This window comes from Aspergillus thermomutatus, assembly GCF_002237265.1.
Source record: "Aspergillus thermomutatus strain HMR AF 39 chromosome Unknown NODE_81, whole genome shotgun sequence".
Classification (NCBI taxonomy): Eukaryota; Fungi; Ascomycota; class Eurotiomycetes; order Eurotiales; family Aspergillaceae; genus Aspergillus; species Aspergillus thermomutatus.
The window spans coordinates 55,894-78,103 of record NW_020798130.1 but is presented as its reverse complement, the minus strand read 5'-3'; the positions used below and the strand labels follow the sequence as shown (position 1 = coordinate 78,103).

The 22,210-nt window shown below is 51.4% G+C and overlaps 5 protein-coding genes across 5 annotated transcripts; 3 read left to right on the top strand and 2 right to left on the bottom strand.

Annotated features, from left to right (window-relative positions):
• Positions 1-66: 66 nt before the first annotated feature.
• On the bottom strand, positions 67-1,465 carry CDV56_107302 (putative aminotransferase family protein (LolT); the record flags this gene model as incomplete). Its single annotated transcript, XM_026760921.1, has 2 exons — positions 67-751; positions 810-1,465. The coding sequence occupies 2 exons, from the start codon at positions 1,463-1,465 to the stop codon at positions 67-69; spliced, it is 1,341 nt and encodes a 446-aa protein (XP_026614903.1).
• A 657-nt stretch (positions 1,466-2,122) lies between these two features.
• CDV56_107038 (GYF domain-containing protein) lies at positions 2,123-7,094 on the bottom strand (the record flags this gene model as incomplete). The annotated part of the gene is made up of 5 exons (XM_026760657.1): positions 2,123-2,430; positions 2,494-4,764; positions 4,826-6,320; positions 6,409-6,838; positions 6,997-7,094. 5 exons carry the CDS (start codon positions 7,092-7,094, stop codon positions 2,123-2,125), a joined length of 4,602 nt encoding a protein of 1,533 aa, XP_026614902.1.
• Positions 7,095-8,474: 1,380 nt separating this feature from the next.
• CDV56_106929 (uncharacterized protein) lies at positions 8,475-9,260 on the top strand (the record flags this gene model as incomplete). Its single annotated transcript, XM_026760548.1, has 1 exon — positions 8,475-9,260. The coding sequence occupies one exon, from the start codon at positions 8,475-8,477 to the stop codon at positions 9,258-9,260; it is 786 nt and encodes a 261-aa protein (XP_026614901.1).
• A 648-nt stretch (positions 9,261-9,908) lies between these two features.
• Positions 9,909-11,056, top strand: CDV56_106831 (putative alcohol dehydrogenase; the record flags this gene model as incomplete). Its single annotated transcript, XM_026760450.1, has 2 exons — positions 9,909-10,709; positions 10,760-11,056. 2 exons carry the CDS (start codon positions 9,909-9,911, stop codon positions 11,054-11,056), a joined length of 1,098 nt encoding a protein of 365 aa, XP_026614900.1.
• A 392-nt stretch (positions 11,057-11,448) lies between these two features.
• On the top strand, positions 11,449-12,192 carry CDV56_106772 (uncharacterized protein; the record flags this gene model as incomplete). The annotated part of the gene is made up of 3 exons (XM_026760391.1): positions 11,449-11,547; positions 11,610-11,981; positions 12,031-12,192. 3 exons carry the CDS (start codon positions 11,449-11,451, stop codon positions 12,190-12,192), a joined length of 633 nt encoding a protein of 210 aa, XP_026614899.1.
• Between the last annotated feature and the right edge of the window lie 10,018 nt (positions 12,193-22,210).

Genomic DNA, 22,210 nt, shown 5'->3' with positions numbered 1-22,210 from the left:
GTTCATGTATGATATAACCTAAAGGAGTGTAGGTACACGGAGCGAAACATGCAGAATTCATAGAGATCACAACTTTGGCTCAGTAAACTTCCTCACCACCTTGTTGCACAGCTCCTCCAGAACACCAGCAAGCCACTCGAAATCGCTCTTCTCCAGGTAAACCTGCGCACTCAGCCGGGTCCACAGCCACCCGCCGTGCGCAAACACAGGCACAAAGGTCCCATAGTCCCGCGTCAGCGCCTTCTGCATATCCCCAGCAACCTCGGCGACCTGCGCAGCCTGCAGCGTCAATCGAGCCGAGGCCGTCTTCGGATCCTGTTCTCCACCAGACACGGCAAACGGCAGCCGCACCGTCGCCATTGCACAGCGCCGGATCTGACTGACCTCGCCGGCCTTCAAGCCCGGCTCCTGCATCACCTCCGTGCCCAGCGCCGCCGCAACAACGTCACCGGCCTCATGCGCCAGCTTCTCCAGGTAAGCGTAGATGCGGTCCTCGCCGCCGCAGACCTGGGAGCGGAATTTCAGCGCCGCAGGAACACACAGGTAAGCCGTGTCGTCGGTGGTCGCGACAAACTCGAAGAGCTCCTCGAAGGCGGACTTGCCTGAACCGCTGCGCATGAGCGAGGGCGCGGTGGTGGGGGAGTCAGGGGACGGGATGAAGCCCCAGGAGGTGGGGAGAGTGGTCCGGATGAGATGTTGGTTGCGAAGGGGGACGTAGAGGACAGCGCAGCCCCGGGGGGCATACAGCCACCTGGCACGGTACCATCAGTATTGACAATAAGTCAAGATCAAAGGATGAGGCAACGCACTTGTGACAATTAGTCGTGAAGAAATCCGGCTGCAAAGCCCCCAGGTCCAGGGGGATCTGTCCGATCCCATGCGCCCCGTCCACCACACTCAAGATCCCCTCGGCGCGACACGCCTCGATCAACCGCTCAAACGGGAATCGCACCCCAGGCATGCTGACAATCGTATCAAACACCGCAACGCGAACCTTCAATCCCTCCGCTTTAGCATTCGCCACGACCTCCCGAAACTTCCGCACCAGCTCGTCATGGCTGATGGGGAACTGGTACTGGACCTTCCGCAGCTGCAGCGGCGTGGTCTCAACCAGCGAGACAAGGGTCTTCTCGACAGCGCCGTAGACGGTGTCAAAATACACCAGCACGTCACCCCGCTCGAAGACCAGATTGCGCAGGACGGTGTTGACGCCTGTCGAGGCATTCTTGACGAACACGCACTCGTTGGTGGGCACATTGAGTAGCGAGGCCACGGCGCGGCGGGATTCGTCTAGCAGTTGGGGCTGGACGTACCGGATGAATTGGTCCGGGCGGGCCTCGACTTGCGACTGGAATTGCCGCAGAGCCGATTGCACGGAAAGGGGATATGTGCCGAAGGAGCCTGTGGGGGTGTTAGCCAGGTCAATGGAACTGTTCAGAGGGATACTAGAACAGGAACTTGCCATGGTTGAGATTTTTGAAGTCCGGGTCAAACAGCCAGTGAGATTTTGCCATCGAGGCACCGAAGGGCGCGGGAGCAGACATTTTGTTCAACAAAGAATTCACTATGGTTGTCTTGAGAGAATTGAAAGGGAATGGCCGATAACAGTCGAGGATGGGAGGAGCTAAAGGACTTCTTAAGAATACGAGAAACCTCGGATGGAGTCAACGAGGGGCCGCGAGTGACTCATCCACACCTACGCAACTACTGACGATTCGAGACAAGTGATGATAACTAGTTCCAATAAACCGACTCTGCACACGGACAAATCAATTGGGTTGATCAGATCAGTTACCCCGACGAAGAGTACAAACGGAACAACGGTGGCCACTGCGGATATCGTCGGACCTTTACCATCAGAGTCAGGCATCGTGATAGTGCTGACGTTGTCAACTGAGAAACTCTAGCAAATGCCACAGACGCAATCGGCTCAATTGATATTGATGATTTATCATAATAGAGTACAAGAGCAAGAGACAAGCCCGGTCGCCGCGGACAAGACAACGCGTCATACCCAAATAGGCCGTAGATATCATATCTACACGCAGGAACAACAAGAATACACGGTCCACCAAGTTTTCTCGAAATCACACAGGCCCATCGTTCTACAGGTTCATCACGTTTACCGCTTGCCCTTCTTACGGGGTGCCACCACCTTGAACGCTGCGTTGCTGCTCTCTTCTTCACGGTGCGCATTGGACGACCCCTTCTTGGCCACTTCACTCCATCCGCCTCCGGCAGCGTTCTTCTGGTCCGCAAGGGCGCTGGGTGCCACCGGGTCAACAATGCCCTTGTCCGCTAGCTTGCGACGTCGAATGAACTCCTCCGCAAATCGCCGACCATCCAGGGTCTGCGAATTAGCATAGACCGAGTCCGAGATAATCTCCGCCTCCGCGGGCAAGAGAAGCAATTGTTGAACGAAGTCATCCACTAAATCACATGAGTTTTGTGCTTTCAATGACAAACCGATCACTCCGTAGATGTATCACTTACCATTGATATTGCTGTTCAGCCCCTTACCCAGCGACAACTTGGCCCATTTGGTGAACTCCTCCAGAGCGCGGTTGGGGTTCGATGGCGGGGTGCTACCGACGGCCACGGGTCGGGGACTGGCCACTGTTACGGCCCTGGGCTTCGCGGGCGATGCGGCCAATGGAACATTACCGCTGGTAGCACGGGGACCAGACGGTGCGGCAGGGGGAGGCTTGGGCTTGCCGCCGGCGCCAACGGTAGTCCAGGCACCGGAGCTGGCTGCGGTAACGGGGGCTGTGGCAGGGGCCTTGCTGGCGAGATCCGCATACCGCTTGCCGGTCGATGACGCGGGTGGGGAAACAGCTGCACTCTGGGCAGCAGCCGCGGCGGCCGCCAGGCGCTGCTTGCGGGCTTCCTCTTCCTTTTGGATCTGAGCAAGCGTCTTCTTCGCTGCACCACCAGTAGTAGTGGTCTGGCCCTTGTTGTTCCAAACGGAACCGGTGGACGTCGGGGTAGCGGGGGATCCAGTACTGGCCCAGTTGGCGGTGGATGGAAGACCGGGGGCCTGCACTTGCGCTTGGCTCAAACGCTCCTGTTCGGCAAGGAGTTGGGCACGACGAGCGGCAGCAGCCAACTCTTCCCTCTGAGCAGCATTACGAGCCTCCGCCTCTTGAATCTCCTTCAACGAAGGTCCCTTGGGCATTTCATTAGCCTCTCTGGCCCAAGGCGCCACGGATGTGGTGGGGGCCTCGACAGGAGTCTGTGTCTGGGACCGCGAGTTCGCTGCCAGGGACTCGGCGACATTATGACGGCTACGCTGTGCGGCAGGAGCGGGGAGTGGCGATGCAGAAGGTGGAGGGGGGAATGGTTGCGGCATAGCGCTTTGCTCTTTGGTCCCCCAAGCGGAATCAGCTTGAGATTTCTCATTCTGCTGCTGCTCAAGCTGCTCCTGTTGTTCCTGCTGCTGCTGTCTTTGAGCGGATGCAGCCTTCTGGACCTGTTGGGACAGAGTGAGTGGGGCCTCCTCGCTTGGAGCGGTGATCTGGTCAACAGCGGAGCTGGCACCGGTCTTCTGAGGAGAACCAATGGGTGCGATTTCCGGCTGCTGGGAGGGCTCGGCAGCATGGTGGGAAGGAAGGCCTTCAGCACTTTGCATCCCGAAATCGCCTTCCTGGGCTCTCAGTGCGTGAAACTGGCGCAGCCGGTCTTCGCGGGCCTGCTGCTCGAAAAGGCTGTCTCCCTGAGCACTGTCAAACTGTTCCTGTTCCTGCTGCAGCCGGGCACGGTCCTGCAACATCGTGGCTACTTGCTGGGGATGAAACAGGTTGTCCGGTTGCCGAGCCGCAAAAGACGACGGACTGCCAAACGCGAACGGATCAGGACGGCTCACGTTCAAGCGATCAAGGAGAGGCGCAAGTTGATGCGGGCTATTGACCAGATCGGTTCCGACCATTTGCGGGCCCACATTAGGCAAGGATCCCTGTCTCAATGGTGCTGCGGCATCGAAGAAACCGGCCACAGACTGGGGCTGCTGTTGCTGCATTGGGCCCTGAATCGGAGATGGCTGAAATCCAATGGGCGAAGCAATGCTTCCAAAGCTAGGCTGGCTGTGAAGGCTGTGGGCGCTGGAATGATGCTGAAGTTGATGAGGGTGAATGCCAGGATGGACGGCGCCTTGCAGCTGCATCTGCTTCATCATCGCCTGCTGCTGAGCAAGGTGCTCCTTCTGTCTGGCCATCAAATACTGTTCCTCTTGCTTCCTACGCTCCAAAGCGTTCTGCTGCTCGGCAGTCAAGGTGGTTCCAAAACTCGGGAAACTGCCAGGGAAGGGCGGCTGAGCGGTACCGGTGGTGGTTCCCGTCCAAGAGCCAGAGCCGGGGTCGGGTCCGTGAGGAATTCCGATCTGAGGTACGAGGAAGGGTTCTCGCGAGTTCCCAATGCGTCGCACCAGCTGCGCCAATGGTTCAAACTCCGGATCTTCGAGCTTCTTGATCTGCAGGTCCGGACTGAAGAAGCCGGCCTTGAACCAGTCGTGCATCTCCAGCCCGGTCCATGGACCTTGAATGTTACCCTGAGGATCACGGTAAATCCAGCGCATACGATCGGGCATCACCATGGTTCGCTGTTGAGCAGGGGGTACAGACCCAGCGTTGCTTCCGGACTGACCTGGAGTTTGACTTGGTTGTGGCGCCTCGGAAGCCATAGAGGTCGGAACGGAACCGATCGCAGAGACAGGAGTCTGGGAGGTCGAGGTTGTCGCCGGCTGACCAGCTTTGTCTGCCTGTGGGACTTCTTCAACGAGGGTTAGTGTATGGGAAAAAAAAATTAATTTCATAGCATAGGTGGTCCTTACCTTGTTGATGAGAACCATCTTCCAAGGTGCCTTGTCTGGCGTGATCCCCTTGCATCTGCTCTTGCATTGCCGGGGGGAATAGAGAGCCTAGCTTGCTGGAGCGGCCAATGCTGCCGGTACCAGTAATGCCAGGGCTGAAGATGCCACCGCCTCCGAGCGTTGACAGACTAGGCGACTGAAGATCAGCCATGGTGCCGAAGATAGGATCTCCGAACCCGGTAGAGAAAGCGGACCTCTCTCGAGTAGGAGTCCCAACAGCGCCAGAAGACCAAGCCGAAGCACCTCCAAGAGTAGGAAGACCGCCGAGACCGCCCAGACCAGAAAAGCTGCGGTTGCCTGCCGCACTGGATGTCTGGCTACGGTCGATAGAAGGCAGATCCATTCCCGACCCTACTCTTCGCATCGAGCCAAATGGGCCGGACGTATCCCGAAGACCCGAGAGACCAGGGTGATGGGTGTTTTGAATGTCCGATCCGTCAGTTTCGACATCGTCAGCGTCGATCCGTTCGCCGTGCGGGCTTTGGTAAGGATTGGTGTTGGTTGGGCTAGTGGGCTCATGGCCTTGGAGTAAGCTCGGCGTGGGGTTGCGAGAATTCTCGTGGCTCTGCATGAGCTCTCTGAAGCCGGGGATACTGGATGTCATGCCAAAGGCAGAGAAGCCCAGCTGGTCAGCGGTTTGCGAGGGTGTGCTCACGTCCTGAGATCCTCCAAGGGCAGCGCTTCCACTGCGAGGCTCCTCCGCAAACGGGTTGGTCTCACTGCGGCCAGTGCGCGTCTTGACGGGTTCCCCCCAAGGTGACTGCGAGCGTTTCTCTCCCTGGTCTTCGGCCAAACGTTCCAGATTACTGAGGGAAGGCTTCTCCTTGATGGAGGCTGAAATATCCTCTGAGCTATCCTTGGAGAATAAGCCCTTCAGGCGACTCTCCCCGCGTACACTTCCAAAACCCGGCTTCTTCTCCGCGGTTGGAGTTTGAGAAGCGCTCGTTCCCAACGAGAAGGCCCCAAAGGCTCCCATCGGCGAGAAGCTGGCACTCTGCGAAGCGGAACCCCATGGAGAGCTTGCTGTCCCAGCCGCAGTAGCCAAAGGATTGGTAGCGCTCCGTTTCAGGGAACCGAACGGAGAGGCAACTTCAGAGCCACCCTCACGGGCAGGAGCTTCCTTGTCCTTCTGATCCCACTTGGAGGCAGACGTAGTCTCGCGAAAATCGGTTTTGCGGCGTAATAGAGACGGAGGCGGGGTAGAGGTAGACGGCTCGTCGCGGAAGAAACGGGAACCACTGGTTGTGGGAGACATGGCATTACTCACAGAATCGCCGGTCTCTCGACGCCTGGGGCCAGGGCGTGCGGAGCTGGGGGAAGAGGTGTTGTAGTTGTTCATGTGGCTCTGAGGATACGAAACGGATGTCTTGCGTCCTCCAGTGGGAGCACCGGCATTCTCCTTGGCGGCATTGGTTGGTGGAGGCTTGAGCGGGGAGTTGACCGAAAGGGAAAATAACTACACAGTTCAGCACAGCACTTTCCAACATGAACCAAGGGCGATCTTCAGGTGTCAGAAACAAGGGGCACACAAAGACAAGACAAACCTCTTTCTCATCATCAGTCATATCCACTAGGCCCAGAGGCTCAACCTGCCCGCCGTGATCCCAACAAATCTCGGGTCCAGAGGGATTATCCTTGGAATCCTCTCGCTTTCCCCATGCTCCGTTCGTGGGAGAGGACTCCACGTGAGGGTTCCAGTCGGCGACAAAGTAATCCACAACGTTTTTGCCTAGAGCACCTGACTCTCGCTGGGCTTTGTAGAGACTCAACAGTTGTTCTTTGGAATAACGGTTGTCGCCGGCCCCATTGCGGAGTGCGCTGGGTTGATTCGAGGTCATGTGCGGGGGAGTATAAGCACCGACCGTCGGATGCGTAGCAGATGTAGATTGAGGGATGTCTCGCGTCTGAGAAGGGTTCGTAGCGACTGACGGACGGCGGAAAGTTTGTGTTGCTCCGTTCATGCGAGTTCGAGACCTGGGAAAGAAAGGGTATGAGTTATCAAAGAAAGTTTCAGACCAACTTGAGGAAGTATCGCAATGGACACTTCCGCGGGAGAGGCAGAGAGAAGAAAAATGAGAAAATGTGTTGATAGGGCATTTAATGCTAAGAGGACATAGGACACGATTGCATACCATTCTCCACCGGCAGTTCCATCACCTCTTCTGCTGGAGGCGTCCTGAGTATTGCCAGCAGCGGCCGAAGCAAAACTCGAAGGGAGTGGCGTAGGCATTATGGAAGCAATGGCTGACTGATGAAGGTAAATCACCGGTTCAGCGAAAACGAGGGAGTCGAGGCAAGACAAAACTCGTCGCGTGAGAGTTGGTTCTCAGTGCGTTGTGGTGGCGGATTGGGGAAAGTTGAAGGGAAGGGTTGCGAACGTTTGCGTGGGAGAACGACGCACGACACGAGAGCAAAAGAGTAGGTAGCTGGAAGAAGACTAGTAGATCAGCAGCCGACCGGTTGTATTAGAGGCAGCATAACATTTGGGGGGGGGGGGAGCTGTTGGCACAAACCTTTCTTTTTTAACTGGAGGAAGAAGGAGAGATTGAAGATCTGGTTAGAGACAAGAACGCTAGACGATCCAGGTCGAGATCAGGAAGATTCGAGTAAAGCGCAGTCTGTCTCGATGTTGTTGTCTTGTCCTGGTGGAAGTTCCTGGCTGTGAAAAATGGACGAGGCGGCAGGCGAATGGCAGGCTGAGCGTGGAATTATCACACGGGCTTGTGTCTGGGGCTTGGGCTGTTTTCGTTGCCAGCCACTGCACTTTATTAAGTAGGCCAGGTTAGCTGGGGTTACGCGGTTTTACCATACAGGGCATACACAAACGCACAAAGAATGGGGCTAATTTTCTACCTAGTTACCTAAGAAGTATCGAGTCAATCAGAGGACATTGCGATGAGATGTGTATAGAGGATCAGCGTGAGATTATAATTGACTGGTAAATCTATCATATGATATCGATGATTATGATTGATTAGATTTCACCTCAGGAACATCAGCAGTAGGTAGGGACTATACTGAATACCTGTACACCCGGCAGGTGATCGGTGTACAGCATGGGAAAGGACTTTTCAGAGTGCGTGGACATAACAGCCCCAGACAGACCTATATTGTTCTACTGCCACGTCCACCGCATTACTGGTGCTGGTCAATTTTCAGTCTGTATGAACGCCTGAGATGGCTGACTCCTAGGTATGGAGATGCAATATGCACCAATCCCTGGTTTGTTTGCTGGAACAAAATGTGTGAAAGGGGAAGAGAGTATTTATGGACCATCCTTCCTTTCAGATGCAGGAAGGATGCAAGGCATGAAGGCAAGGTGGATGGATGGCATTTACTGGTCATACATACACCATGCCTCACCATCACCAACCTCCGCTTCTGATGTTGAAGCCTCAGGCACCAGTTATCCTCCATATTGACCATCAGTAGTCTTTGTCTGCACAGCAATCAACAGTCAATGATGGATCTCTGGTGTTTTGCACATCTGTGTTTGTGTGTTTGCTGAAAGCCTGCGTACAATGGCCATACCGGTCTGTATATATATCGCAAGCATGCTCCCCAGCCAACAAGCACATGTCTACATCGCAACACATCAGCTTTCCCCAGGATGAAGCAAGACAAGACTGCTATGCCATATGCCTGGTACTGGCAAGGCAAACCACTTCGGACTGGTCTTGCCCAGGGCGAGAAGATCAGACCCGTCTGTACCGGATCACATATCCTTCAGCCTCCCGATCACTGTGCGCCTGACCGACCGTGCTGTCCTCCCAATGTCCCGGACAAACCATCCTGTCCCTGCGGACATGGTAACAACACCGAACCCTACCAATGGGTCCCAGAGACGCCGCAGCAGAAACCAAACGCCCGCTCTCCTGAAGCGCAGCCAAGACATGGCGGTCCGGAAGGCCACCAAAGTCAACCCCCCAGCTGTTCCACCTCTCAGCGTCCCCCGGCCTTCACCTGCCCAGACTGTCCATACGACACTCTCCGCCCAGAGCCCTGCTCTCTAGACAGATACTGCACAGCCGAAAGCATCTCCTCACCCCATCCTTGTCTTCCGGGAGATTCATGCTGTCAGACGCCCCAAGACATCCCATACCCAGCAACCAGATGCAAATTCTACCCGCCCCCTTTCCCCCATCCCAAGCTCGAAATGCAGTGCTGCGGCTCAACGAAAGCGAGGAGCCCTCATCAGTCTGCACCAGTTCAGTGTCAACAGAGCTTCACCCGATTCGAGAGCTGTGATCGCTTCGACTGCTGCGAGGATACCTTCTTCAGCAAGTGCGAGTATTCCCCCGCGGAGACGGGCCATGAAGCGGATTTGGATTTCGAGACGAGGTCTTATCATCGCCGTCGTCCATGGATGAATCATCAGCTAGATCGCAAGTTTTAAATCTGAATTCCGGTCACCATTGATGTCCGCAGTGTCAGTGCAAGAGTTGATATGGACGTCAACAGCGACGAGGGCGATTCGTGAGGGTTGGCAAAGCAATTTAGAAGCGGGATGCAGGGTCATCCGTAAAGATTGAAGTAGATGTAGTACCTCCGGTAATACACGGAGACATTCATCGATTCAGCTCAGCGACAGTAAGAGACGAAATGCTCAGAGTTCGAACTTTCGTTTATTCTATTCATGGACTTGCACTTCTATCATAGGTACAGCTATGTCGGTGTCTTGAGAAATGAATGTTGACTTGTCCGAACCGAGGTTGTTCAAGATGGCAGTAAGCTGTGCACTTCTCACCACAAACGAACCTGATAGTGTCATCACGCAGAATGAAGATGCATATCATCGCTTGGGACAACCCGATGGTGATCATCATTTTTCAACATTAATTGGCTTCGTCCACACAGTTCATCCGCCACTCCGTCCTCAGCCTCGGTTATCGATAACGGCCGTCACATCGTCATCCCCGCACGGCTTACCGATCATCGATGTGTGTTGGGGTAGAATTTCCACAGCTCGAATTTCCATTTCTCTCTTTTCCATCGCTGTCAATTATCGCACTGAACTGCCAAAGACTCTCACACTACTGTCACAATGTCAAAAGCAATCTTCATCTCCCAAGTCGATGGCAAACCTGGCCAAGTCTACTACCCCCTCTCCCTCCAGACATTGCCTTTGCCGACACCCCAGGGGCGCGAGCTCCTGCTAAGAATGACTGCAGCCTCCCTCAATCATCGTGATGTTTTCCTGCGGCAGCATCTATACCCCGGCGTCACTTTCGATGTTCCCCTCGGCGCAGACGGGGTGGGAGTGGTTGTCGGCACTGGCCCCGATGTGACAAATCCCGAACGGTGGCAGGGCAAGCGAGTGATTCTGAACCCCGGGACGGGCTGGAAGGATTCTCCCGATGGACCTGAAGATCCCAAGGGCTATCGCATCATGGGCGGAACAAAGCTCTACAACAAGGGTACACTGCAGGAATACCTCACCATCGAAGAGTCCGAGGTGGAAGAAGCTCCCGAGCATCTGTCGGACGCAGAAGCCGCTGCTTTGCCATTGACTGGATTGACGGGATGGAGAGCCTTGGTGGTCAAGGCGGGCGAAAGGAATTCTGGCAAAGGCGCGGCTGTATTGATCACGGGGATCGGCGGTGGTGTTGCGCTGATCGCTCTCCGTTTCGCGGTGGCAAGGGGTGCGGATGTCTATGTGACGAGTTCGAGCGAGGAGAAGATTCAAAAAGCCGTGGCACTAGGTGCGAGAGGTGGTGTGAGCTACAAGGAAGATGGATGGGAGAAGAAACTTTTGGGTATGCTTCCTAGTGGCAAGCGGAACTTTGACGCCATCATCGATGGTGCTGGTGGTGACTCTGTCGAGAAGGCGGCCAAGTTGCTCAAGGTATGACGTCCAAAAGAGCGCCCACCCTGAAGCCCGACTGACTGAGCCAGGCTGGCGGTGTCCTCTCCGTTTATGGAATGACTGTTTCCCCCAAGATGCCTTTCCTGATGCAGGCTGTTTTGAAGAACATTGACGTCCGTGGCTCTACAATGGGCTCTCGCAAGGAGTTCAAAGAGATGATTGATTTCGTCAAGGCGAACAAGATTCACCCAGTGATTTCTCGCGTTGTGCAGACCGACTTGGGCGATATCGAGGGACTTGACAGTTTGTTCCAGGACATGAAAGAAGGCAAGCAATTCGGGAAGCTGGTAATTGAATTCGGAAAGGCTTCGGGAAGCAAGCTATGATTGCTTGTAGAAGGTCTTTAGCACAAATTCTCCGCCTATTCAGCGAGTGATTTATGGATATGGCTGCACAGATTGACAGACTGCTCTATGGTATATACACGACGCTAAGAGACCTAGACGAAATACAGTACATAGCTCATGAATGATGATATTTCAATTGTGCTTTCCACGTAGCGGGTGGCTCTTTCCTTTGGTGACTCCATCACAATAGCTACACTCTAGCTAGTAGGACACATCACACAGGCATGAGAGTTCGTCAACATCACACGCTCAGTGTACATGAGCGACGGGACAATCATTCCTTTGCAGCAGCTTATCTTGTTGAATAGTCTAGTCATTCATTCCTTAGCATCTATCACTGTACGAAGACACTGAGCGCCGACCGAGTCACCATGAGCATCAGACTCCGACCATACGAGCCCAGCATGTCCCCGGATCTCTCCCTTTCACAATCGACTTTGGTCTCCGCATCTCCTCCATCATCAGTCGAGGTGAGTCGAGCTCGATGTCTCGTGCAAGACGGAATCAATAGACTGATGATCTTCTTCGCCAGAGATACTGCGAAGCGCTGGATGCACTGAACGCCAGCAACCATAACCTCGAATACAAGATCGCCAAGATCCAATCACGCAACCTTCGCCTCAAACTCGACTTGATGAGACTCCAGCGACACATCACATCCTTCCATCACGATCTCCTTGCCACATGGGAAGCCGACATCCTGACAAGTCTCATCGAAGTGGTTCACCAACGACAAGGTCGGAAATTACCCAGGGGATACGCCATCAGCGACCTTCAAAGGCTCGACCGAAAGGTTCTGTCGGCGGTCTATACCACGGCAGCGGCGAGAATCGGCAGGAGGACACTTAGGAGTACGTTCGGTCTATCACAGCATTATTGGTTAGCATTGCGGAAGTACGATGAGGTGTGTGGACTCAGTTTCGTGATGTCATGTGCTCTGTCTGACTGAGTAGATTGCGCATCTGCGAAGTACAAGTCCTTCTCGCACGGAGGGTACGTTTGCTCGATGGTTGATGACAGAAAGGGAGAGGAATCCCAAACGAGCGGGTTTCTGGGCCAGATTGTTTCCTGTCTGTTATGGTAGGACTGTGGAAGAGAGCTCGAAGAAAGTGTGAGGATGGATTCTTTGGAGAACAGGAGGATAGAGAGTGTAGCTGATGTGTTTCAGAGTCTTTCCTTTTGACGCAGTAGATAGAGGGTATTGCTATGCTTATTCACAGGGCTCAGTTGGGTCGTTTTTGATTCTCAGCAGTGATGTCTTAGATGATGCGCCTGTAGGAGTCAAACCAGATTATGGTGAGCGTGGCAGGGGATAGAGCCAAGCCCAAAGGACTGTCCAAAGTCCAGGCAGTAGGATCTCTGGCAGAACTACGACTAGTAGGTGGTCAAGAGTAACTGTAGTACAGTACATTCTCAGCTAGTCAAAAAAGCTTTATCATCATCCATTCCAGAGTCCGGGAACTAGCCTTTGCTGAAAATCACACAACTGCCAGGCAGCCCATGCTAAAAGCCCGAAAAATTCTCGTTGGGAACACCCTGGGACCCCATCCTTCACACCCTCAGGCGCTGAGGGACAGGGGAACGACGGACAGCCTGCTATTCTGGTCCAGCGCAGGTGAAAGTGAAACTAGTGCAGGGCGGTTAGACCTCGTGAACTCCGTACATTAGCCGGTTGTCAAATCACCATTCGCACTCCCAGAGAGGTGAGGGAAATAGTCCGTAGCTATGAGCCGGATCCTTGATATGTCATTCTGTCTCAGTGTCTCCCCTGAGTAGTTAGACGCTGAATGGTTGGTGTCGTCGTTCAGTGCTGTTCTGGGCTTGTGGTTAGGCAATACCCTGGATGGAGAGAGTACGGCACTGTAGGTATCTCTATCTCGAATTGATGCGCAGTACGCAATGCATAGCATCTCTTCTACCAGCAGTATAAGTGCAGTGACCTGGATACTGGACTTGTCCTGGCAGACGAATACATATTGACGAGGTGTCTGTATATCCGAACGAAAATAGCCGGAACAAATCCATGGTGGTTGACGCTGAATAACCCCAATCGACAAATAAAGGCGTGTAGACGAATCATGGCTGCAGATTGTCGATGGCTACCAGGGACTGGAAATGGTTGAGGCCGGCTTGGAACGAACGCGGGCTTTATTTAGCATACACAACTCAGACATTGTGTCGTTAGCGGCAGGGTGATACTATTCGTAGACGCGGACACCTAAGGCGCGGTAAGCTTGGATTCAGCTACACATGACACAGTTGACAGTAGAGCAGGACGGGCCTATCTTTTCATTTTGATTGCTGCTCTTGATGAAGGCTGCTTAGAAGTAGATACTGCGTTGTGGTGGCTACTGTGGTGGTTGACCAATGTATTTTCTTCATCCGGCCGACGTGGTGGACGCTGGCTGCCACTGGGCAGCACAATGCAGCATCCGATCACAATCGTCACCCAGTTATCAATCAATCCATGATCAATAGTCACCAGAGATACAGAGTAGGATTGCAGGCATATGCAGATTCTCATTCAAGTGAACCCCGAGCTCTAAGCTCTGTCTGATCGGTTAATCGGGCCATTTCTCGTTGACTAGACCAGACCTTGACGATGAATATGAGGTCATGCAAGTCGTCTTTTCAGCCATCCCACCGGAGGTATCATCCCACAGCTTTCCGTTGGGTGAGATCGTCGGTCGGTTTTTGATTTGGATGGGTGGCTATGCATCGTTGCTAGGAGTCAGTGAGCGGGAAGGGTGAAACATTTTCTGTTTTCGATTAGGGTTTGCGGTGATCAGAGACCAGGCACCGTCAAAACTTTTTAGTATGGCTTCCCTGATTTTGAGAAGATAGGATGAAGTCAATATTTGGATGATGGTCTGACGGATAGGCATGTGTACTCGTCAACATCAACGCAACGTGTTGCTCAGATCAAGCAACCTAGTGTGGGCGATGGAGTGTAAACGTCCCTCGTGAGAAGCAAGCCAGGAGTAACGAGACTATTGAGTTTTTGTTCCATTGCCCCTGGCTATCTGCTAGATAATTGCCAAAGCTTCGATCATCATCAAACTTCCATGCTCATGCATTAGTCTAGATAGATTCTCCGTACTTGCACTTGCAGTCCTGGCAAATCCTCCATTTCGAACCCATGCTTGGCACTTAACAGGGTCTACTCCGTACTATGGTGCACTTTGCAGTAGTCTAGAAAGCCGTTGTTATATCACGACTAGTTAGTGACTTGGCACAGAAGACTACACTTGCATTCTGTAGCATGAGACCTAAGGTAAGGGTTCACTCCCTGGACCGCCCTCATTTCGGATCGTGCTGGTTTAGGTGCCGAAGCAAGGATCAAGGGTAGGCTGACGGGATGTCTCCAAAATGCAAACTGTGTAATCCTTCCTTGCGGCTCCTATAATTTCCTTTTCATCAATACAGTATCGACTACTCCGTAGATTATGTCAGTCTTCGAAGTTCCGGTGGACTGTGGACAATTCTTGCTAGCGGGAGAATCCCACATGGCCAATAGTCTTGGCGGGTTGATTCCACTTAAACAGTCTCGGGTACTCCGAACTAAGGGGATGATAGCATTTCGAGACTGCTTTTAAATATTACTATTAGTATTATTAGTATTGATCATCAAGTAAGCTCTTCCTTTCGTCGCACGGTTGAGCTTGATGGTGGTTTCTATGGCTAGTCCGGTGCTAATCCATACTATCGGCCGGCGCATATTCCTTCACACTGTACCTAGTACATAGGGATTCGACGGCATAATTCATGCTGCAAGTCATGATGCTGGAGGTTTTCAGAGTTGCCTGGCCACTGCAAGGGTCAGGCAGATTGACCAGATTAGGGAAGTGAACTATCATCTACAAAGTACTGCAGCCCTCAGCAGCAGTCAGTTTATTTATTTACTAGGTAGTGATGCTGCACTCTTATACAGTTTCTCAAGTACCGACTGATTACTGCAGGGGTATTGCCAGGGGTTCTCGGATAAGCACCTACAGACCACATAGCACTCCATAAGGTACCTAGATTAGTCCATCTGCGTCCGGAGTACTCCGTAATAAAAATCAGATTAGGGCACAACACCACAGTTTCCACGGATCATCCGTGCTTCCAAGGACCAAAATCTCTGCATCACCTTGGCCCTTTGGATCACCTCTCATCAAAGTCTGAGAGGACATCATCATTGACAAATCAGGGGCGTTGCTGTAGACTTTCCTGGCCGGGTCCCGAGGCCCCCGACGGAGGATGATCCTTGGACCTAAAGATGGGCAATGGGCATCGGAATCACCGATGTCACCGAGGGTCCGACACCAACCGAACCGCTGCTAAAATTTAGTGCCAGAACCAGGGTTAGAAGTTGATAAATGAACCGAAGTAGCGTAGCTAAGTATTTATCTGGGTACCCATCATCATCAGGATTCTCGACTATCAATGGAGGAAATTGATTTCACCGAGCATTCGCCGATATATACTTTGTCTGCTTGGTTTCGTCCGAGGAAGAACAGGAACCACCTTTCTTTCGGGTCAGGGTCGTAACACTGCTGAAATGAAAACTAGGTTTTCTCTGTGCAAGAATACATAGTCAACAAGATCAGTCGATACTGAGAATTGAGAACAACTCGCTAAGTCGATTGAGTTTTTGAGGGGCTTGTATTCAGTATTCTTATCTTTAAGGTTTCTGTAGCCTATGCTACCCTAGAAAGCACCTGGAAAGGTTCAAAAAGATCGAATCCCGGCTGTTACTAGTACTCTGTACTCCGTACTGATTGATACGATGATAACCAGCCTTATGAACAGCTGCTTCGGATGCCAGGAATAGGATAGATATTCTACTCTGCAATCCAAACCCGTCCACCTCGGCCATGGCCCTGAGCCGAGCATGCAACCGGATCCGAGAATACTCGGTATCTAGCTGACAAACCTCATCTTCATCCTTCTTCTGTAGTATTGTTTTCTAATAGTCGGCCGCTTGAAAGAGAGAGTTTTCGGACTATGTATCTAGGGGATAATTCTGAAAGGATCTCGCTGATCATATTTGGGGCCGAGGGCCCACTCGAGATTCAGAAGTCGGAACTTGGGTGCGATAGTTAGCCCTAGTTTAGCAGTCTAATAAACACCTCGGTGTAGATACCTGATCCCCTACCACGAGGAAAGCAGAACGGTTACGGAGTACTCTCCCGACCCAACGCCAACGACCAGTGCTGCCACCGCTACCGTCCTTCAGCTAGCCTTTTGAGATTGGATGGTCCCATACGCTGATACAAATAGTAGTTGATTAACTACTTCCAGCTTTAGTGATATCTGGTGCGGCGGTGGAACGCTTCTTGTGGTTTCTAGTGATTTGCTTCTTGTGGTTGTTAGTCTAGTATTGTCAAGCACTATTTTCCTGCCCTGCTATTTTCAGCGAGGGACAAGAAAGGGACTCTAGGGCGGGAGGGAGACTGGCAAGGTCGTGGTGGTCCGAAGGTTGAAAGATCGCTTGGGATCTGCGGTTCTTATTTTCTTCTCGCCCATCCCCTCTCCTCACTCCCAGGTACGTACATCACTCTATCATGGGTCAACCTCACAAGGGTGGCCATCTCATGGTGACTTCATTAGCAACACTTTGTAGTTCCCTGCAAGAGAGCCAGAGCTTCCGAAGTTCCGCCATTGCCAGTAGCCCACCTACTCCTTTGTTTATACGGTCACACCAAGATCATTAAATGTGTCAGCCACAGTATCAGCTTCTATCAAGGGCTCCTGCCACAGGTGAAAAACGTCATAGTTGGTTCATCCCTTGACTAGGAATCGAGTCTTGATCCTTGAGCAGGGAAAGAGAATTTCTGATGGTCGCGCTTTGCTGTCAAAGTGTCAACTGGAACTAATGACACCGTCATCTTCTGATGATCTTCCCATACAAAGATAGACAGAGGCTTGGTGAATGGAAGGTGACAGTGCAGAGTTGCTCCCACTCGTCCCATCGTGCCACTTCGGACTATTGTCAGCAAATCATGACCAGCCGACTGGCCGTCGAAGCCTCCGACTTCCAAAGGGGACCCCTGTCAGTGGGGTGATCCACCCCAGCCCCTTCTGTCCAATAGGCATCATTAGTCCTTGCATAGTCTGGAAGTGACCCATGCAAGGTTTGCTATGTTTAGCAGCTGTTAGATCGGCCGCTACATCCGCGTTTTTCCCGATCTGGTACCTACACTTCCTCCATCTGGTCAAGCGAGGTCACTAGGTGCCTTAGCACAGAAGTATGATCATTGATCAGTCATCGCTATGATGTACTGCTCGAGTGACAAATAATGCAGTTACTCAGAGTCAGGAATAGGATACACATACTAGATATACCTGAGCCCTGTCAACTCTCAAGTCAGTTACCCGGGCCGCCTTGCCTGCTATGATCGCATAAGCCTGTCCCCGAATGACCGCTAGTACACAGCTGCTCTTCCACGCAGCAACTGACGACCTTTGCATGTGCAGTACAACCCAAAAACGAGCCATGTGAGTCATCATCCTGACTGGTTATGACTGCACGCTCGTGTTGAAACCTCATGGCATGGCCCAACTTTGGCAAAGGATAAATAAACTTTGGCAGAAACCAGCCCTGAGTGGAAGATATTATTAGGTCACAGGGAGTTGCTCGCTTGCCAAATCCCATGACAACTACACCGCTAGGATAGCTGGCCTGTGGAAAATAGTAGTGCAATGCCGCTGCTGCCATGAGCCTTGAGTCTTTGAATGTCTCTTTTGCTCCCAGAGTTCAACCTTCGGACATCTTGTTGATGGTGCAGATGTATAGTGGGGCGAGTAAGAACGAGTCAAATGTCAAGAAGATATCCTTCGAGTGCCCCTACTCCTCATACGATGTTAAAATTGCTGTCATCACTCAGGGTCACCTTTCAAAAACCTAATTTCCGTTCTGCGGAAGCATAGAACGGCACAACCGGTTCTCCAGCCATGAGGTCAAAGTTGACACTTGAGAGTTAGGACCCTAGGGCTTGCTTAGTAGGAAGCGGTCGGAGTACATGTATCAGATTGTACCCAGAAGGCCGGAAGACATAGAAAATGATTTGTCAAGTCCATCCATGAATTGGCATTAGTCCCCATCTGTCTGCCATGCGCTTTTTATCTCAAGCTACCTAAGTACGGAGGATACCCAGTTAGGCAAGGACAGCGTTTGGAATCCCGTTGAGGGGTCCAAAATAAGAAATCGTGAAAGGAATGGTACCAACTGGGCACTGGGGCCGGTGATATCAATTCTTGATATGGGCAAGAGCCAGAGGTGGAGACTCTCTTACATACGGTCCATACCACCGATACCAGTGAGCTAATAGCCTAATAATATGCTTGGGACTTTCGGTCCTCGATCAAAGTCAAACCACGGCGTAAGCACGGTATTATTCCGTGGTTCGAGAAGATTGGCTCATATGGGTCCATAGGGAACAATCCATAGCAGTATGGAGTTAACCCTAGAGCTGGAGACTGGAAGATGAAATCGAGTTGATTCGACCAGGAATTTCGGTAAAGAATTCCAGAGTTTGAATCTTATTGGACTAACATCGCGCAGACGCAGTGGGCCATCCCAAACCACGAGGCCCAAACAAGAGGTTGAGACGAGAAAATATTAAAAGCCGTCAGAAAAGTAAAGAAGAGGCGGTGCAGTCACCAGATGCTACCTTACCCTACCTTACCCTACCTTAGTTAGGTCCTTAGTGGGAACTCCCTAGTAGGTACTCCGTACTGAGTCCGTGGCTGTCCTTTCCTAGAAGGTCCTGATCATTCAGGCAGAACTTTTGATTTTCTTGTACACTTGTATTGGTGGAATACTAGCGCTTTACTCTCCTAGCCTTCTGTGGTAACAGCAAAGAACAAAAAGAACCCGCAAAACAAACTCCACCAGCATCATCGATTTATCCAGCAGTATCCGTATCCCGGTTACTCAACCTCTTTGATTTTCCTTAGCCATCTTGGTACGTTCATTTATGGTTGGAATCTATATTGACTGTAAGTGTACGGAGTAAGTGCTACCTAGGTATCAAGTAAAAGTACCTTAGGTACAGTAATCCCTTCAGTGCTAACACCAACCACTTCCTATGGAACCGACCATTCCTTCGTTCCCCCACCGTCCTTCTGCAGTCTTCTTGAATCGACCCCATGCTTCCTTGGAGGATCCACTCCTTACCAGGCGGCGGCGTGGTCCGCTCGAACAGTGGCTTTCCCCAAAGCTGTACTGCTTCATCCTCTCTCCTTGCTTGTTACAAATAGATGCGAGTTGAAAGTAACAGGGCTGTAATCATTATTCATCTCGACATCTGTACACACTGCAGGCAGATGAAGTACTCAAGTACTCTGTACTCCTAGTCTATTGATTCATCATCGTTAGGTTATGATTATCTGCTCGCCTTTTTTCGCAGCATTCTACTGACTTCCTTCAACCTATAATGCATAGATTAATATTAATATTCTTTTCATTATCTTTTTGCCTAACAGCTCAAGCTAACTCATTCCAGAAAGAACACCTCCACTTGCTTCCCTCTCTCGAATCTTTACAGAATAAAACAAGGAAAATGTGATACCTTTAGGAACGAAAATAGGGAACCTGAGAGTCTCTCATTCTGTTTCTGTGTGGTTCTCCGAACCAGCGGACACTATGGAGTTCGGGAAGCTGGGAGTAGGGTGGTGGTGCTAGTAGGAGTTATTATTATCGTCATAGTTGTTATTATCATCATTATTATTAGATATCGTTCTTGAGTGGAAGCATCAACGGTTCACCGTTCAGCTGGAGAACTCCGTACCAGTCCAGGGACTCGATGACCAGAAAGCTCTTCGGCCAACCAGCCATTGAGTTAGGCTGTCTTCGGATACGCTCCGTATAATTCTTGTGATTGGGTAATATGAATAACTGGAGCCGGATATCATGCTCACACGAGTTAAGTCGCCTCGCATAAAAAAAACAAACAAGGGAAAAAAGATCATGCTGCTGGGGCAGAAATTCGTGGTACAATCAGGACCCTTGTGTCCCAACTGCTACTAACTTAAGGTACCTTGCTAAATAAACCGCTTACTACTTCGAGTGCTAGATAGATACCTAGGTAGCAGGGCATCCACCAACTTCCAGCACTTCCAGCACCGCCAGCAACCATAGGTACTTTGCAGGGCTTTGAGAGTGGTTTAAACAGATACTAAAAAAGATCTAGTGATGAAGACTAGATAAAAAAGCTACTCCATACCTATCTACTAGTCTATTCCTTTAGATAAAAAAACCTAGTTCCTTGACACCGGTGCGTTGTGCATCCCCCGCCACACTGCCTTAGCAAGTACTCGAAGTCACCATCCCATCCATCAGGCCCTCTACCTACACCTCTTACCACCACAGCCTCGGTCTTAAAAAGGAAGGGGGAGAAAATCGAAAAGAACTAATAATCTTATATCTCTCGTACTCTTACTTCTCTACCTCTCTTCCTCCTCTCATACATCAATCTTACTTTCCCCCTCCCCCTCCGGATCTTCCTGAGATGGCAGCTTGAGGAATTTCGATTCTTCTTACTTTCGCTTTATTACATTCGCTCATCGCACGTTCGCCATCACGCTCGCTTGTTATTTGCGCAAGGATATTACTACGTTCGCTACGTTTGTTGGCTGGAGAGAGAGAGAGAGAAACGACATCGGTGGATCGATTTATTCATTATTCAATACGGAGTATATCCTATAATAGTTAATCGCATCGTTCCCGAACATCACGCCCTCGTCGATTGTGTCGACCACCTTCACCTCCATCTGGGCCCAAATCGACTTTATTGCATTTTCTGGGGAAATTCAAGGGAGGATCAAGCCAATATTGACGGACCATTATTACCACCTCTTCCGTGCGTTTGTTCGGTTTCGATTCTCAGTTGACTGAAGAAACAAACCCCCGCAAAGCCGTTTGCCTAGAGATCGTCTGGTTACTCTTTTGGTCTTGATCTCCTTTCCAGCAATATCATCCCTTTCGGCTTCGTCTGCGTCTTGAAATCGATATCAAAGTGGGACTTGGCTTGTCCAATTTCCTGCCCGCAGCAACATCGTTCAGGAGGTGGTGAATCTGGACCCTATTCGTCTTGGACAGTTGTCTCGGTTGAAAGCACCACTTCTTTCCGGAAAAGCAGAGATTATCTCCAACCTGAGCCCTTTTTGGAAAGCGAGAGAGTCTTGGGAGTGACCGGAACTCATTAATTTGACAAGGTTAGTACATCCCCTCCTCCCCTTCGCCACTGTTCTGCCGGTGCCTTGCATCAAAATCAGTCCCCTTTCGTGTCCCCTTTTGCCTTCCTCGACTCCTTGCTTCATCCAGGTCGTGCCTCTGGTGCACAAGGTCATTAGGAAAATTAGGGTTCATGTTAATCCAGCATGCGCTTGTCATAATTTCCCCGTGAACCTTGAGTGCTTGTTGTTGACATTGTTATGGCGTAGATCATTTTCGTCGGTCGTTTTGGTGGACCTTAAATTTTGCATATTAGCTGTCAAGTTGCCTCAGGTGTGACCTGGTTAGATCTTTGTTGTTCTTTATCTCACTCGGTAAGTCTTGCTAGTTCTATGCAGAAAGCCGGTCCTCTTTGCTTTGCGAGGTTTGTGCTCACCAGTTGAGTAGTTCGTGGCCCGCCTGCAACCGACTCCCTCTATGGTCAGCAATTCTGGGAAATCCTGACACTTCGTTCGCTTAGAGAGAGATAGACAAGCGAAAAAAGAAACGAAAACGCCTCCTCAATATCTGCTCTGTTAGACAAAGATCGCTGTGCCGTCCTGAGACCGTCTGACGGATATCAACTATTGTCCCGTCGGGATCGACCATACTTGGGAGAGTCAATATCTCGTCTGCAAATGCACCCGCTGCTTTCATAGGGTGTTTCGGACTAGTTTTGTCGGTAGCGTGGCCTGTCTTTGACCTCTATCCTGCTGCCAACCTCTGCTGGTTTCAGCCTTCGGTGTTGAATGCTGGACGTTGATTCGAAGCTGTTTCGTTACGCCTCTTCTTTTTGAGACTGACAGCCACTTCGTATCGTCACTCGTTTTGTCTCGGAGAGCTCCCTGTGGTGCCTTTCCGACATCCTATCGTTTTTCAGGATATATTGCCTGTCATTCGCTTCTTTAGGCTGTTGTGTTCCGTTGCAGTTG